At 30.4% G+C, this 17812-nt stretch overlaps 2 protein-coding genes across 2 annotated transcripts; one reads left to right on the top strand and one right to left on the bottom strand.

Moving 5' to 3' along the window:
* The first annotated feature begins 7363 nt into the window (after window positions 1-7363).
* HELRODRAFT_110480 (hypothetical protein) lies at window positions 7364-11976 on the top strand. Its single transcript, XM_009015883.1, has 9 exons — window positions 7364-7517; window positions 8640-8817; window positions 9764-9909; window positions 10374-10484; window positions 10657-10713; window positions 10809-10867; window positions 10928-11037; window positions 11344-11507; window positions 11606-11976. Exons 1-9 carry the CDS (start codon window positions 7385-7387, stop codon window positions 11716-11718), a joined length of 1071 nt encoding a protein of 356 aa, XP_009014131.1. The 5' UTR covers window positions 7364-7384; the 3' UTR covers window positions 11719-11976.
* A 2984-nt stretch (window positions 11977-14960) lies between these two features.
* Window positions 14961-17812, bottom strand: HELRODRAFT_170059 (hypothetical protein; the record flags this gene model as incomplete). Its single annotated transcript, XM_009015882.1, has 4 exons — window positions 14961-15145; window positions 15914-16124; window positions 16690-16888; window positions 17682-17812. 4 exons carry the CDS (start codon window positions 17810-17812, stop codon window positions 14961-14963), a joined length of 726 nt encoding a protein of 241 aa, XP_009014130.1.

The raw sequence follows: 17812 nt of genomic DNA, 5'->3' as shown, positions 1-17812 counted from the left end.
CCACTTAATATTTATTAATATTGTATTTCAAAATTATAAATGGATAGAATATTTTTGTGACAATAAAAGATGGAGTATGTGATCATGTAATGTACTCTGATGTAAATCATACATTGGAGTAAATAAATTTCAATTCATTGGAGTGAACAAGTTTCATCCGAATAGAGAGCAATGTACCTGCGTTGAAACTGTTCCTTTTAGTGATGGTTGTGCATGGACAAGAAGGCAGCTGAGACTTGGCACATTTACGATGGCAGCACAGTCCACAAACTGCACGTTGAATTAACTCAATTATTATGGAATATAATTTTTTATTAATCTTAAGAACATTTTTCAGGTAGCATGCAGTCCAATTAACGTACACTGGAAACAATATTGCTCAACAATATGACCAATTCAATTGTGTTATGATAATTTGAGAATAGATATTTAAAATTGAACCTTGGCATTGAAATCCTTGATGAACTATGCCGTATAAAAATTTCTGGCAGACATGACAGGCTTGCATGGAAGAGAAGGAATGTATTGAAAAATCGTGACTGATTTCTGGTGTGGAAGTTTTCAATGATGCTCTCAATGTAATCTTCGGTGGAGGGGCCAAAGACGACGTTGATGTTGCTCTGGTTGAGGAGGATGACGAAGCAGATGGTGATGTTCGTAACATTTTAACTGCATTCATTATTGAAGTAATGTGGAAGGAGTCTACAATCTTCATTGTCTAACAAAAAATATACAAATTATTCTCTACTAAATAATGCTATTGGCTATTGAATATTATTGACAATTTAGACACGTAAAACGAACAGCAACAAGCAATGAGGAAAATGGAGATTAAATACTGAACAGTATGCGGGAAAAATATTAAACATGTAAAAATTCGTCAATGCAATTTCGTATTAATTCTTGGTGAAATAACGTTGATAACTAAGTAAAATATAGGTGAGTGATGAACAAGATTGATAGAGTTTTTAGATCAGATTATAAGCAGGTGATGTAACATAAATGGCAAAGAGCGATGTGAAACTGAAACACAAACTGAAGATTATATCAAATAATATTAAGTCAAAAAGTACAAAAACAAATAGAATCATTCAAAGGTAGCTAACGTAGCCACAAAAGTATAATAACGTCTTACTAATTAACGATCATCAGGTAAATTTTAAAAATAGACTATAGACTCATCAATAGTATATAATAACTAGATCACTATTATCAGGTTTGCTGACGTTAATAAACAATGACCTACAGGCATCAAGTGCAAAAAGTTCATAAAAGCTGATTGAGATGACGAACGAGAGAGATGAAGGTTATATATAGATTGCATGTCAACCGAGATGAAACTAAAGTGATGATTCCTGGAGAAGATGAAGACGGCGCAGAATTTTGAATAAAATTAAAAAAATCTAACAACTTGTTTACTGATGCAGTCTAATAACAACTAACAACAACAAATGGACCAAAGAAATTAACTAGAGAATAGTTTTGGCACGAAGATTGTTTGGATTGTTGTTAGAAGTGTGAAAACATAACGATAAAAACAAAGTTGAAAATAAATGAAGTCTCTTTTTCTATTCTTTACTGCTTTATGCATGTGAAACTAGAACAGTTAAAAAGAACAAAAACTGATTGCAGAAATTCGAAATGGAGTGCCAAAGAAAATTGTTGAGAGTCAGTCGGAGATGGAAGGTGAGGAATGAAATTATAGAAAATCAGCGTGGAAGGAAAACAAAAATACATATGAAAATATCAAAACAAAACATATGAATTTTTTGGACATGATTGCAGAACACTGGATAACAGAATAATTAAAACTGTACTAATGAGAAAACCTGAAAAGTTGGGAGACCTGCCAAGAAATAGGTAGATGGCATTACAGATTGGTGGACCAAAGTAGAAACATTGAATTCGTTAAAACGGAAAAAAAATAGAAAACGATTTTTGAGATCTACAAGGAAGGCGGCCATCCTCAAGTTCAACAGTTCTCCAGGAATTAAAGAGGATCACTGACATGGAAGCAAACATAAGGATAAAAATGGGACGGCAAAGAAGAATAGGAACAAATGGACTGGAAATTAAGAGAGGTTAAGTTTCATTGGAAAAGATAACTGCAGTGATTTAAACCGGATTTGTTCAACGGTTGGATGCTTAGGTTGGATGCCTCAAAAAAGAATGCATGCTAAATGATAAAAATGAATGACCAAAAAAATGACGGAATACTTGAGCAATCTAAGGGACTCCAATATTATATCATCATCAAACTTACATTCAGAATGTTTGATATTCAACAAATAACTTACTCTCAAATGATTTTCCTCCAGGCTGAGCAGGTCAACGCCCATTATATGATGGCTCTTGAAAACCTTTACAAAATATTTCTCCAACGTTTTCATTCAAATAAAACAACATTTCATTCAAAAATGTCTGTAAATAACAAGCAACGTGCATATTTTTCCGTTACAATCACTGATAGTGATAGATGCGATTTCAGAAATTAGTATCCACTTTATGCAACTTAATCTTAACTAAAATAACAATGACAAAAAAAACTAAAACAATGATGAAAATAAATTTTTATGATCTTAATGCTTTAATAATAAAAGTCAAAAGTTAACAGAATAAATAATGCAAAAAGTAGAGTCTAGTTGCACCTGTGCATATCTGTGGATGTTTGCCACAGCCATCCACTCCATGACGTCATCTTCACCCCAGGAAGAAAAATCCTAAAATTATTAAAAACCATGAAAATCATAAATTTAAGAAAACAAAACCACTACTCTGCACCTCTCATCAATCACCAACACACCTCCTTTCAAGATGCACTACTAATAAAAAGGTGCCTCAAAATCCAGTGAAAGAAAACGTTCTAAAAGAAATTATTTTGATTACAGAATTTGATTGCTCGTCAGAAATAGAAACACAATTTCATTTTTTGTGCACTTACATATGATAATTTTGAAACCTCAGTAAACAAATTTATAACATAAAGCAAAAATGTATGCAAAAATTGATGAAAAGATGAAAACTAACAATGGGTTCATATGAAATGAGTGATCCGTCATTCTGCACTTGGTAGTTCCCATTGCACGAAAACATAACAAACTGCTTGCAACTGATATGATAGAACTGATGACAACCTGATAAATAAATTGTTACAAAAAATGTCAGACATACTAAAAATATTACAATAGCAATCGCTAAAAAGTTGCAAGCTTTCAATATGTTAATAAAATTTATGTTCATCACTCTAGCTGCAGCATCAAACCTTTACTTTTTGGAAAAACTCACTCATATCAGTATTTGAATTTTTTTAAATTGTTTATAATTCAACTCTGTCAAACGCAAAGCTACTTACACATTAATAATTAGCAACCTGTAACATGTGCATGTGTACGTGCATAGTGAATAATCTATGTAAAAAATAACCTTTACAATGGGAGCCAGCACCTCTCTCTTCCCAAATATAATCTGAGCCTGGATCAAAAATTTCAAACATATAATGCTCCACTCATTAAATAAATTCATGCAAATAAAACATGGCTTAAAATTAAAACTTGGAACAATCCCTAACAAATTTGTTTTTTTTTTTTAATATAAGATGTAGTTTTTTTTAAATATAAGATGTTGCGCTCATTTCAAAAATTCCAAAAATTAAACTATGACATTATGGCAAACAGAGAAACAATAATCAACAAATTATTAGAAGAAATTCCTAACAGTAGGAGCACATGACGGACTCTTTGAAATAAATATCCTCAAAGGCATGCTGACTCTTTGGATCTGGGTAGTAGAAATTTTAATGTCAAATAAACAATAAAAAAATTATTTAAACTTTTTGAAAACCAAAAAACTCCAATAAGTTTTCAGATATAATAATCAAATGATAATTAAACTGCCACTATATATATTATATGATTCTATGTATATATTATTAATATTATTATGAACATATTTACATATAATTTAAAGTTAGAATTAAATAATTTTTTAATTATTCTTTAAAAAATCAGAATCTGACCAACAGAAAAACTGTTACAACATGCAAGGCAATAGTATAAAATGGTAACGAAAAATAAATAACGGAGAAAAAATGTTTAAGCATGAAAAGTGTGGAAAATAAAATAATGGTTTAATTAAAAAGACAAATAAATAAAATAATTAATTAATGGACTAGTTAATGACTTAGTAAGAAATTAATAAATTAAATAATTATAATTAAAAAATGAGATATGGATGAAGATGAAGATTGAAAAATACATTGGAATGCTTCTCTTAAAATTTAATTTGTTTAAAAGCAGACTGGTAAAATATCAGTGTAATTTTAAATTTAAACTATCCCTAATCACAACCCGACAATAAGATTATGTGTATTATGTTGTAACACATCCTAATAAGAATGTACTTTAGAGTTAAATTTGACAAGTGAATTTCAATTTAATGTTTTAAAAACTAAGATGCTTAATATTTACTTATAGTATTAAATAACTACTTAAGCCATTTATGTTATTATTAACATCTTATTTAATTTATTATATTTCCTTTCAAATTTTGAAAAAAATTCTTTTACAAAATCATCTGTGAACTGTTATGAAAACAAATTACAGGTAGAGGAGCTTTTTAACAGCTTATTTTTCACCAATATTAAAAAATTTGTTACTAACAATTTTTTGAATTCATGGTTATCTATCCTTTCTTTCTTTATTCAGTTTTTTGTTTTCTTATAAATAAATTTTGCTTTGCAAACTGGATTGAAACAAAAACCATATGAAACATAATGGCCAAAAACTGGCAGCTTCAATTTGATTCAATCGAGATCAAGTGCAACTCAACTGGCAGTGTCAGTTGAGTTGTCTGACTTTGGGTTACCTTCTTATTTTATTTTTAAAAATAATTGATAAACTTTTTAAACAATTATTTATTATTCTTACAATATAATAAAATCATAAATTAATTTTCATAATTTAATTAAATAATGCCTTAAGCTTGATTAGATCGGCAATACTATAACATAACAAATAATTATTGTATTTTAATTAAATAATCTCACAAGATCCTTCAAACGCCATAAGCCAAACAAGAAAATTGAATGAGGACGTATAAAACGAACGAGGAAGTAATAACTGCATCAGTTCAGTGACCTAATTGTGATACAACGTTTAGTTAGAAACAAAATCTAACTGCGACATTTATTTATATTTCAACTGTACTTACATATAAAATAAAATAAAATATAGATTTCCAGCATATTATATATATAATTTTATAACATTTTAGATTTGATTTTTCTCTATGAATCGGATATCACTCAAAATTTAAGTTATTCCCCTTCTTTAGATGAAAGCGATCACTATATACTAAGTGTTAAAACCAAATTAATTGGTTTAAGTTACATTGTTTCGGATTCTGTTCCACGCCTGGACTTTAATAAAGGCAATTGCATCAAAATAAACGATTACCTTAGAAATAATCTGTATGCTTAACTTGTTAGATGATGGCTTTGTGTTTGACGATGAAAATTCAATTCGTATGAAAACGCGAGTTAAAAGCTACTCTACACTCTTCCTGGGTTCTGAAGAATCAACAACACACAAACATCGTATATGAATACATGCTAAACGACGCATCACACACGATATGCAATAGGCGTAGATCTTTCTGCCATTTTAACCCTAATCTTGTTAATTTTGTTTCGCAATCAGCTATGACATCGGCGTGATGGCCTGGTAGTTAAGATTGCCTGGTGCTCGTTCGCAATAACCGGATTCAAATAAGATAAAAATATCCCAGCCTTTCACATTGCTTCGTGTGTGATGCGTCGTTTAGCATGTATTCATATACGATGTTTGTGGCGTGTTGTTGAATTTTCTGAACTTTGGAAGAGTGTAATTGACCTTTAACCTTTTAACCTTTCTTTGGTGGTCAGTTTACTGGCAGCAATCCTGATGCAATTTACGACTCAATTAGTCGATGACATTCAATTGTTGATAGAATTGCTCTTTTGCATTACGTTGTTTACAACGATTGTCACAATGCTCCTTGATTTGATAGGGATTACAGAAAAGTAGAAAGATTGTGTCGTAGATTGGAAAAAGTGTATTGACACAACCCTAAAGAAATCAATAAAGGCCTGAAAAATGCTCTGCAACATAAAAGTTATCTTTTGCCGGTAAAAGGAATTCATACTTCAAAGATTTGGTTCAGGATAACAATTCTTGTCCCCGAAAGTTATTGGCTACAACTGATAAATTGTTTGGAAATCATCCCGTTACAGGCTGTGCTGATTCAATTAATAAACTTAATTCATCTCGATTTTCAATGTTTTTTGACGAAAAAATTACAAAATACGCAAATCCTAGCCAGCCTTTTGTCTTTCTTGCAATTTGGACACCGAAAGTTTTTTTTTCATTCGGTCCTTGTTCTGGTGAAGATGTCAAAAAATTGATTCTCTGTTCACCCTCTAAGTCGTTTATCAATGATGTTATTCCTACGCGAATTCTTAAGCAATATCCTACTAAACTTTTATCCCATTTTTAACATTTTTCATCATTTTTTGATAGCGCCTTGGATATTTCCATAAATTTTTCAAATATGCTGTTACACCTTTGTTGATAAAGCCGTCTCTTGATAAGGATGACATCAATTATCAGAGCGCATTTTCCTGTGCAGTTCATAACTTATTTGAATAGCCATAGGTATGATTCCAACTTTCGTCTGGTTATAGATGGCACCATTCTACGGAAACGGCTTTGATGGATGTATAACCTGAAATTTTTGGGTAAATGAATGTAAAGAGTGTCTCTCTTTTGGCTTTGCTAGATATGAGCGCAGACTTCGATTGCGTTGATCAGTCCTTACTAATACGTAAGCAAAAATATCTTTTTTTAGTGTCTCTGGGACGGTAGTCTCGTGGTTCAAATTTCATTTAACTAGTAGGACGCAGTTTTTCAACAATGTTTTGTCAGATTTCGAAGTTGCCGTGTCAGGAGTTCTTCAGGGATCGTTCTAAGACCACTTCTGTTTTTGCTGATGTTTTTCCAATCATTGAGAAATATAACTTCAAATATCATGCGTTTGCCAATGACTTGCAATTTATTTGATCAAGTTCTTTGGTTTTCACTTTCGAGGAGCTAGTTGATATACTTGTTTTAATGAACTCAATGGTTGGATAGTCGATAATGGATTAAAACTGTATGAAAGTAATATTACCTTTGAGTATTATTAAAATGCGCTATATAAATTTTCTAATAATAATAATAATGCATATATGTTTCTAAGGGCTGTCATATGGGCTTCTTTCACTAGTTGTTGTTTTTGTAATCTTTTGGTTGTTTATATTTATGCAGAGGCTTTAATTATTTCAATTGTTGATATTTCGATTTGATGATCGATGGAGAGCAACAGGGATGAGGCTGAAAGATGTTTTCACATTGCGCTCGCATACTACAAAAAAGGCAACAACAAGGAGGCATTAAAATATTTTTATAAAGCTGAAAAACTATATCCGACTCAGAGAACCAAAGGTGCTTGCTTTGAGATTTGAGTAGTAGTAGTCTGAGTAGCAGTAAATGAATTTATTTAATTAATTAATCTAATGAGACTGTCGAGTGTCGACTGTTCAGTCTTATACTTATTTTTCGATTGCAATTTTTGGATTTTTCACACTGAATTTTGACATTTTCACACTGAATAATAAATTATTTATTATAGAAATATTGGATTTACAATTCTACATTCAGACATTACCTTCAATTATTTTATTTATTATAGATACTAACTATTATAATTTATAATATATGTTTGTTTATTTGTAAAACAGATTTAGCTCACTTTTTTATTTAAATTTAAAAACTAATTACTAATTAGAATTAATTAATTTTCCAAAGTTAATAAAACCAATTTAAACAGGCTACTTAAACTTTAATTTAATTAAACTAAAGGGTGTGTGGCTAATCGCTAAAAAATGAATAATAATGTCAATCTGATCCAATGCAAATGCAAAACTTCAAAATTATCACACCATTATTTTACTGTTTTAATTTAAATAAGACTTAGTAAAAAATGCAAAAATAGAAAAAGTTTACCCAGAAGCAAATTTTCTGTGTAAAATTTTATTGTCATAACATCCAAAAAAATTACATATTGAATAATTTAAAATTAAAATACAAAAACGAATGCCTTGTTGTTTTAAAGTTTAAACATTTTAAATTGAATTAAGTTTTATTTATAATCTGACAGTAAAATTATTTAAAAAAATGTGAATGTTGAAAATAAAATATAAATCATCGTCAATGTAAAATATTAAGTTTTTGTATGTGCAAAATTAACTATGTCAATAAAGATCAAATAAGGATTAGTTTGAAATTTAGGTTGATTAATTTAATTGCATATCAAAAATACAGCATGTAGTCACATGTTCTGATTTACAATTGAGATCTTTTTCAAGTAGATGTAGTATATATAGTCAATCTAATTCAAAATTTAGATTGGTGAACATGAATTACTTTTTATTTTATTATTTTTTTCATAATTACATTCACTCATTTCATGTCAGTTATTTAATCTAAATAGCTGCTTGTTTTTACCTTTTTAGTCCCAATATAGATGATTTTTCTTTTTTTTCTATCGAAAGTTCTTTTTTTCAGATTACATTCAAAAACTATCATTTCAAAACGATGGTGATATGAATGACCGGGAGAATACAACAGCCCCCGGTGCTCATGGAACCGAAGGTCGATCAAGACAGAAGAGACCTTCTTCTTCAGAAAATAATGAAAACACCAGGCACAGATACACTGAGGAACAGATGGATGCTGTTAAAAGGTTGCATATTATACTATGGACATATTTTCAACATTCTGTTATATTCACATTTTATCATGATTTGTTTTTCCTCTTTATGGTTCAACATAGTTAGATTAAGTCACTTGAGACACATTTTATTGTATCCAAGATTATCAAACTATTCCAGCTTTAATACGTAGGACAGCCTATCATTCAGTTATAGAATATTTTTTTAGTACCAGCAAAATGAGACTGAAATGATTTTTCAAGTTGAGAAATAAAGAACACATAAAGTTTGGGTTGTTTGAGTATTATTATTAATGCTCCAGGAGCATGAGTTTTAAGATTTTGTTGCAGAGTATTAAAGGAGTGTCTGAAGGTTCAACATAAGGGGTCTCATGGCCGAGTGGTTAGCGTATCCGTCTACCACTCCCATGACCCGGGTTCGAATTCTGCAGTTTCTACAGATTCATCCGGGTAGCCGACCCCCGGTCAACCCAGCCGTCCATCCTTTCGAGGTTGGTAAATGGGTAGACGACGTAAGTTGTCGCATGCTGGCTGGCGAGATGGCTCGGTGGTTCAAATGCTCGCCGAGTCAAACATCTCAATGGCTATCATATACTCAGCGTAAATTTTCAAAACAAAATTAATTTTTATTTAGGAAAAATTTTGTTATGTAACAGGGGTTAAGTTATTTTTTTTAGAAGTGTTACTAAGAGTTAGCATTAAAGAGTTAGGGTATGGCGTCATCGACATTTTCTATTCTTGTTTTGTATCTTTCGAGCATTCAGGTCCGAAAGATAGAAAATAAAATATAGATAACACCAAGGTCGCCATGCCTTCCTTGACTTGAACATGTTAAAGAACTTCAAAAAATATCACAAAAATAAGTAAATGAGGTTAATGGTGTGAGTGGCATCGATATCATAGTCATTGTTGAATATCAACCTGACCATTTTAAATATGCCTTGATAAACATTATTAGCATAAGAAGCTGTAAAGATTATTATGAAATGTTGGGACTGCAGCGAGACTGCAATGATGATGAACTGAAAAAAGCATACAAAAAATTGGCTCTGAAATTTCATCCTGATAAAAACCATGCGCCTGGTGCTACAGAAGCTTTTAAAGGTTTGATTTTTATATAATAAATAAATAAATAAATAAATAAATAAATAAATAAATTAACAAATAATTACGATATTTAGGTACACATATTACATATTTTATAAAATTAGATATGACTAGCTCAGGCAATTTGCGCCATTAAACGTTGAGCAATCATTATGACACCACACTTGAGAAATAACATTTTTATACATTATAACAATGTAGACTCTTAAATAAAATTGTATCAAGGACGCACAAATTAATTGACACTGCTCCTTAGACCACAAAGCTTATTAATTCACACCATGCTCTAGGCCACAGAGCGTATTATTACTAATAACAAAAATTAATATTATTAAATTATATGTTAATAATTCAGTTAACTCTAGTCAGTGACGTAAAAGTTGAAAAAATTATGTTATGAAAAACAGGACATTCACAATTTCACTTTACTTAAAGAAATCAAACATTTTGTAATCAAACAGCTATTTCCAATGCATTTTCTGTGCTAAGTGACCCCACTAAACGGAAACGATATGATCAATTTGGTAACGAGGAGAAATCAGAAGATGCGCGTCATGCTCATGAATATGAAGGTGAAATACGAGATGCCAATGAACGCATTTTTATATTTTATTGTTACTTTAAACACTTTAACAAACCCAAAATTATGATTCTCATATGGTGAAACCCACAAATGCACAATGCCATATGGAATAAGACAATATTTTCATCTCTTTTATTAAATATGATATTTTAATCATTCAGGTGACATATCAGCTGAAGAACTGTTTAATATGTTTTTTGGTGGAGCATTCAACAACGGTCAGTGGCACGTTTTCTGTTTTAAATCTGTTGTAATATTCTGACAATAAATGCATTCACATTCAGCTCAATTTTATTTTTAATTAATTATTCAGTCAGCACTCGTACTTATAGAAGAAGTCATTATCGTCACGCTCATACTGATCAAAATCAGGTTCGATCCACCAAACTAATATGGTAAATATTTAAAATGATTTTTTATTTTGTGATCTAGTCAAGGTCAGCTATGTTGGTCCAGCTTGGTCCGATTTTGTTCCTCCTCCTTATTTCGGTTCTTACTGCATTCTTATCAGGAGATCCCACGTACAACCTATCTCAGACCCAGTGAGTCAGTCGTAAATAGTTTAATAGATTGACAAAATGTTTTGTTCGATAATAATGGGTTTGCCATGTGACATTGTGCGGCTGAATTTCACTGTTTGCTGCAAAATTCTGACTAGTTGATAGCAAAGTTGATGTAACGATTTTGTTGTTAACGAAACTAGTGACGAAGTTAATGATACCATTAGTAATGATAACATTATAATTGTTTGGTGGTTTTATAGCATTCAGAATTGAGACTTGCTTTTTTGACTGAACATTTATAGGAACATCTACAATAACACTAATGCATTAATTATATACTTGCAGAAAATACTCTGAAGTAAGAAAGACACATAACCTGCATGTTTTGTACTATGTCAAGAAAGATTTTGCAGAATCTTTTAAAGGTGATATCAATAAATTGGAAAAAGAAGTAGAAGAAGATTATATTGATAATCTCAGGTCTAATTGTCATAGAGAAAAGATGTACAGTTAGTAAAAAATTCATTTATAATAGCAAAAACATTAAATACTGTGGCTTTAACAGCTTTGTTATTAACAAATTAACAATAATAAACGCTATAAATAGAAGACAGTATGATGTGGCAAGCAAGAGCCTATCAAGACAGGAGGATGTATGAACACGCCGTGAATTCAAAAACACCATCATGTGACTCCTTGCAGAATATATTCGATAGATAATCTCATTCTTTCCACTTCTTTCTTAAAAATTTAGGACATTTTTTAATAACTATGAACTATTCCCATTGATTATATTGATAAAGTTCAAAAACAATTTTTCAATTTATATATGATTAAACTAATTATGGAAAATATTTTGGTGGAATATATCTGTAATCTGGTAGGTTAGATTTACGGTGGTAGACCTCATATGGGTCGTTAACTGGGTAGTGTGGCACTTTGTACTCTACATTTACCATCTGAAATACAATATATTTTAGAAAAATTTGTGTTCAATTCTAGCTTTATAAACTACAACTAACCTTATCAAGCATGCGACACTGTGTCCTATTACAAAATACATGTTGTTTTAGTCTGTGCAACCTTCTTAACGATTTTTTCCACTTTTTTTTGTTTCTGCCAGCCCTTGGACGAATCCATAATCCGTTATACAATCTATAAAATCTATCAACAACATCTTGCACACTTTCTGGCTTACCATGCATATGGTTGAACATGACCCTGGTTCGAACTATTTGTTTATTTGATGTTCCACTGGGAGTCAGTAACCTGTAAATAATTTAAAGTATAATTTTACAAGTGTCTATTTTGTAGTCTCAGAATAATAAATAATTTTCGATTGGAAACGGTAAGACTAAAACACAATGAATGAAGTTCTTGAAAATTGACAGGTTGGTCATAAAGTACTCAAGAAAAAACTACCCTAAAAAACTAGTAGAAAAGCTTAAAGGTTCCTATTTTACCAGAGGGAATGATTTACTAAGCTGTGCCAATTATCATATGATTTATTAGCTAGGATAATTTATAAAAACTATGGAAAACAAAAAACAGCAATGCTTGTTCTATTTTAGAAGACAATTGTTGCTATTTTTATTGGGATACTTAGAGAAAAAACCATTATGGTTAACTAAAAGTTTTGTAGCATGATTTTGTTGATTTACAAATGGCTTATCCAAAATTTCTGAAATAGATAGTATGAGAAAAGGAGTGAATGAATTATTGGCTAGCATAGGAAATATAATTCCAACACAAATGACATACAATTGGCATGATGTTGGGTCTGTCTACACTAAAATGCCTAGCCAATTTGCTGAAATGATTTTTGTGTGCCAATAGAGAAAGTGATGCAGAAGTCCAAGACAAATTTTAACAAAGAGCAAAAACAAAAATGAAAAAAAAACACTTTTGTCAAATTTGTTTCAACAACTTTCAGCAGTTTCACATTTTTATTATTTTTGTGTTTTTTGACTGTGAAAATATTGCTTTATTCTAATAACATTTAAATGAAACTAACTCTTTGAAATTAACAGCAGATACTGTTGATAGGAATTTTTTGTTGGTGTTCCAAGCATTATTTATTGGGTTGACAACATTTAACTTGGTAAATGACCCTGAGAAGGTTAACAAAGATTAAGATTATTCGAAAAAATTAATGAGCAAACCAATCTGTAGGCTTGATAGTGCAAAAGGTTACAAAAATATAATTTAATACCAAATTAATTTTGAAATTATTCTGCACTTTATTAATCTGAATTTTTAAGTGTGTTGGAGTTAGATCAAAAATATTTAACTCCAACTTCGGTCCTTCAAAAAAATACAACTCCGGATAAAAATTTTTGTTCTTAATTCCTGACTCCAGGTTCCAAATTCCAGAAAAACTTTTCAACTTTTGCATTATAGTTTCACCTTATTATCTCTACTAAAGGAAAAATACTTTAAACAAACAATTAAAATCAGTCAGTGTATATGTTTTCTTAGTAAAGTTACTTTATTTTTATGTTTAATAACATACTAAAAAAATTATGATTTTATTCACGATTATTATTAGCATTTATTTTCAGTATTAAAGATGAGTGCTTATTGCTACATATAATTATCCTCTAAAAAACACATCTTAAAAAAAATTTTCGGAAAAAAAATTAAATATCTTAAAAAATAAATAACATTTTCCAGAGTCGGATAAAAAAATTTGACTTAGACTCCGGCCTCTACAAAAAATCTGACTCTGAGCTCTCAAAAAAATTCAGACTCGGAGAGACTTTAGAGAGGTTTAGAGTTGAGTCAGCCCAATATCAGATAGATAGATATTGAATAGACAGGCAGAGAAAAATCTAATCTAAAAATTATAAATATTTTGCATGTGAGTAGATCTCAGATTTAATACAGGAATACATTGCATGAGCAATCTTAAAATAAATAAATTAAATTCAAAACACTGCCTGTACTACTGACTATGTAAAAGGAAACACATTAAGATTCATTTTAACTAAATGTAATTTATATTTTACCACTGTGGTAGTGTGTAACAACCAGGGTTGTAGTATGCACTGAGACCACACACTACAACTAACAGCATGTCATGGACTTTTAAGCCTAACACTCCTGCTAACTCGAACTGCACATTGAATACAAAAAGTACTAACTGCATATTGAAGCAACGGAAGCGATCAGTGACATCGACGACCCAGTACCGAGAAGGACAAACAAAATTTACTTTCATATAAAATAACAAACAGTTGAAAAGCAACAACTTGCTTGAATTACCAAAAGAGCTAAATAGTAAAAGTAAAATGGTACACTTTCTTCGATTAAAAGGATTAAAAATATAAAAGTGGTGTTGGCTCTTTTATACTTTTTCTATTTTATTTATAAAATTTTGGTTTAGGAAATAAGTTTAACTTTGACCAGGAACCATTTGCGACTCCCATTAGTATTAACTGTATATTCTAGTTATGAGTATATACCGTATACCGATATATATATATATATATTATTGATGAAAATCACTGCAAGTTCCGCGTCAGTTAGCTATTTAATTTTTCGATTTTCCTAAAGATAAATCGTATTCATTGCCTGCATATATATATATATATATATATATATATATAGTATTACGATTTATGTATGGTATTAATATCCCTTCATTTGCCCTTTTAATATGACTACATGTTTCTAACGATAACCCTTATAAATCAATTATATAAGCGATACTCATCTGAAATTTAAAATAGAATTGCCTCATTTTATTCTCCCAATTACATGTTAAACCGAAGACAAGAGCGGTACTTAATTTAGCATAGAACAAACATTTTAGGCTTTCACATTGATTATGAGAATGATTAATCATTCAAGACAAACTGGTTTATTCACAATTTATGTCAACATACATAATTATTCGGTATCAAATAAAAACAAAAAATCAGTTAAAAAATACGCATGACAAAATCTTAAATGGAAATGAATTACAAAGCCACCAGCGGGCTATGAGACGGACTAGAGGAAGCTTCTCGAACAGTTAGTGAAGATGTCTCACACATTGGGCAAACAAACACACCATCAACATCTATTTCATTTATTGACAACTTTAAGCATATAGTGTGGTACCAAAGATCACATAAATCACATTGAACCCAGTCAACTTTTCTACCTGAAATAAAATTTAATTATTAAAAAATGTGCAAGTGTAAGTAGATAACATCGTAATTGTTCCTCTCATCAGACGTTTTAGACCAAAATATTTCACTTCAGAACTGTTAGCGTTTTCACTCAATAAGCGTGCTACAAATTAATACTTTTTTATTACGCCATACAGAGACAGATAATTAGTAAATAAGTTGTGCCAAAAACGCTCGCTACGGTTGACTGCTAAATCAGAATAACAATAGGCGGCATCACATTCTTATGGTATCTGGTATGCAAGGAAAATTGAAAATGTTCAGGTTATGTCACTTTATGCTGGTATTGCCCTAGTGTATTCTACCCGTTATAAAGTTTCCTGGAAACATTGACGTCACTCATTTAGTATAACTTTGCATGGAACCTCGAGATAGTATCCGCAACAGTCAAAATGCAATATAATGACGAAAGCGCTTCTAGGTCAAGGTTCAGGTCAAGTAGGATAGTTCTATTCTTATACGTAATTTAATGGTCTTAGAGATGTTCAAAATGTACCGTTCCAAAGCAGTACAATTTTCTCAATTCACTAAGATCACTAATAAAATTGAAATGTTAATCAACGCTGAATTTTAAAAGTTGGCGATAATATTTTTATAAGACCTTTAAAATATCTTTAAATTTTTATGAACTTTATGACAAAAAAACGGAAAAATTTTAAATGTATCCCAACAAATTAAAAAAAAGTATATCTTTAAAATTTTCAAAAACCCATTAGATAATTATAATTATAAAATATTACTTGAAGGCAATTGACAGGCTGAACCAAGAGAACAACTTTCAATATGATTCTTCTTAACTTTCCTTTCATTTTTGATTTTTTTCTCTTTAGTTATTTTACTTGAAGAAGATGATGAAGTAGGTGAGGTGGACAAAGATGATATGGGTGATGATGATTGCAAAGATGAAACCGACAACTTCCATTTATCTTTTATTTTCATCCCATATGTGACCTGTAAAACAAAAGATGAAAACCTTTCTGTAACAACGATAAACCACTGTGGAATATGAAACTTCAATTGGCCATTTGAACATCTTAAATGTTCTTAAAAAAAGCTTGGAAAACGATATTTTTCATTGGGCTTCGACACACTGGTCACACGCATAAGTATCAGATAAGCAAATCAGACACCTCACATACACAGGTCACACACACACGTATATGATATACATGTTAGCATATTAAAAGTAGCAGCTAAAGACAAAAATATTATTGTCAAATCTATTGTCCTTTGCTTGTAGACAAATTAGAATGATTTGACTTCCGCTATTCAAATCTCTACTCATTTTTGAAAAATGTTTTTCGTTTATCATGCAAAAAATTTGGAATGACATATCCGTCAAACTGAATAGTAACATTAAGATTAGTCATGATGTATTCCAGAAGCGACTTAAGCACCTCTTTTTCAACAACCCGAGTCAATAAATCGAGTCAATAATTAGGTCACAAGAAAAAATCTATGAAATCTTGAATGCGATTAATAATAATAATAAATAAAATTAAAACTTGAAATTAACCTGAATGCAATATGTCAAGCATGACAGAACACAAGTGGTCTGCGTATTGATATCTGTGATAAAGCCATTCAACAGAAGGTCAATTAATTTTTCATATGTTGTGACGAACGATGTTAACGACAGTGTTGACAACGAAGAGAAATCTTGATTAAATGACGAAAGAACAACTGACATCACCATATCAACATTCTTGCTGTTCCTAGAACAAAAAAATATATAGTAATATTGTAACATATACTGTGTTGCATATTGTAATTAGTAACAAATAAACTTCAATCTGCGTTTATTAATTTAAAAAATTTGTTTATTAACTATTTGCACCTGTTCAACACTCATCGACACTTATCATACAGTTTTTTGAGTTAAAAAATTTATCTGCTAACTAGTTTTAATAATTTTTTTATCAACTTTAATAAATTTTTATTAAAACTAAATAAAATCGCTTTTTGTATTTCAGTTTAATTATTATACAATGTGACTTTATTAACAAAGTGAATTTGCTTTATAATAGCAGAATTACAAAACCATCAATAAGAAAAAATGAAAATAAACCACCAAAAATAAAAGAAATGATGAAACGTTGCATACCAAAGTACATATGCTTTGTATATATATACAGATATTTTGTAACTACTCTACAACTCATTTACCAGAGCACGTTGATACGATGAACGGCATCTGCAACTGCAGACTGAGATTGGTCAGGAAGTCAAACACTTCAATTAACATAGCAAAGAATGTTAGAATAATCGAAAAGAAGAAATAGTTTTACAATGAGATACACAGAAGATTGAAAAAATTGAAATGAGTTAAATCATTCAGCAATAGATACAATGTGTAAAAACATAAACAAATTAAAAAAAGATGACTTTGTTGAATCGATCTGATCTAAGATAAAAGGTTGAACTTCTGTGTCAAATATGTTATGAAACAACAACCATAAAATTGTTAAAAAAATTTATCAAGAAAAACAAAATATAAAAAAAACATACTTCGTTAGTGGAATGATGGATGTGATGAGTGCAATCATGTCATCACTGTTGATGAAAGACCGAACTGATTCTTCCCAAATGTCAATGTGGTTGATCAATGACACCAACATCTCACCTTGCCACAAACACAT

This window comes from Helobdella robusta (genome assembly GCF_000326865.2).
Source record: "Helobdella robusta unplaced genomic scaffold HELROscaffold_17, whole genome shotgun sequence".
NCBI classification, from domain to species: Eukaryota; Metazoa; Annelida; class Clitellata; order Rhynchobdellida; family Glossiphoniidae; genus Helobdella; species Helobdella robusta.
The sequence above is the reverse complement of the archived record's forward strand: the minus strand, read 5'-3'. Positions and strand labels throughout refer to the sequence as shown.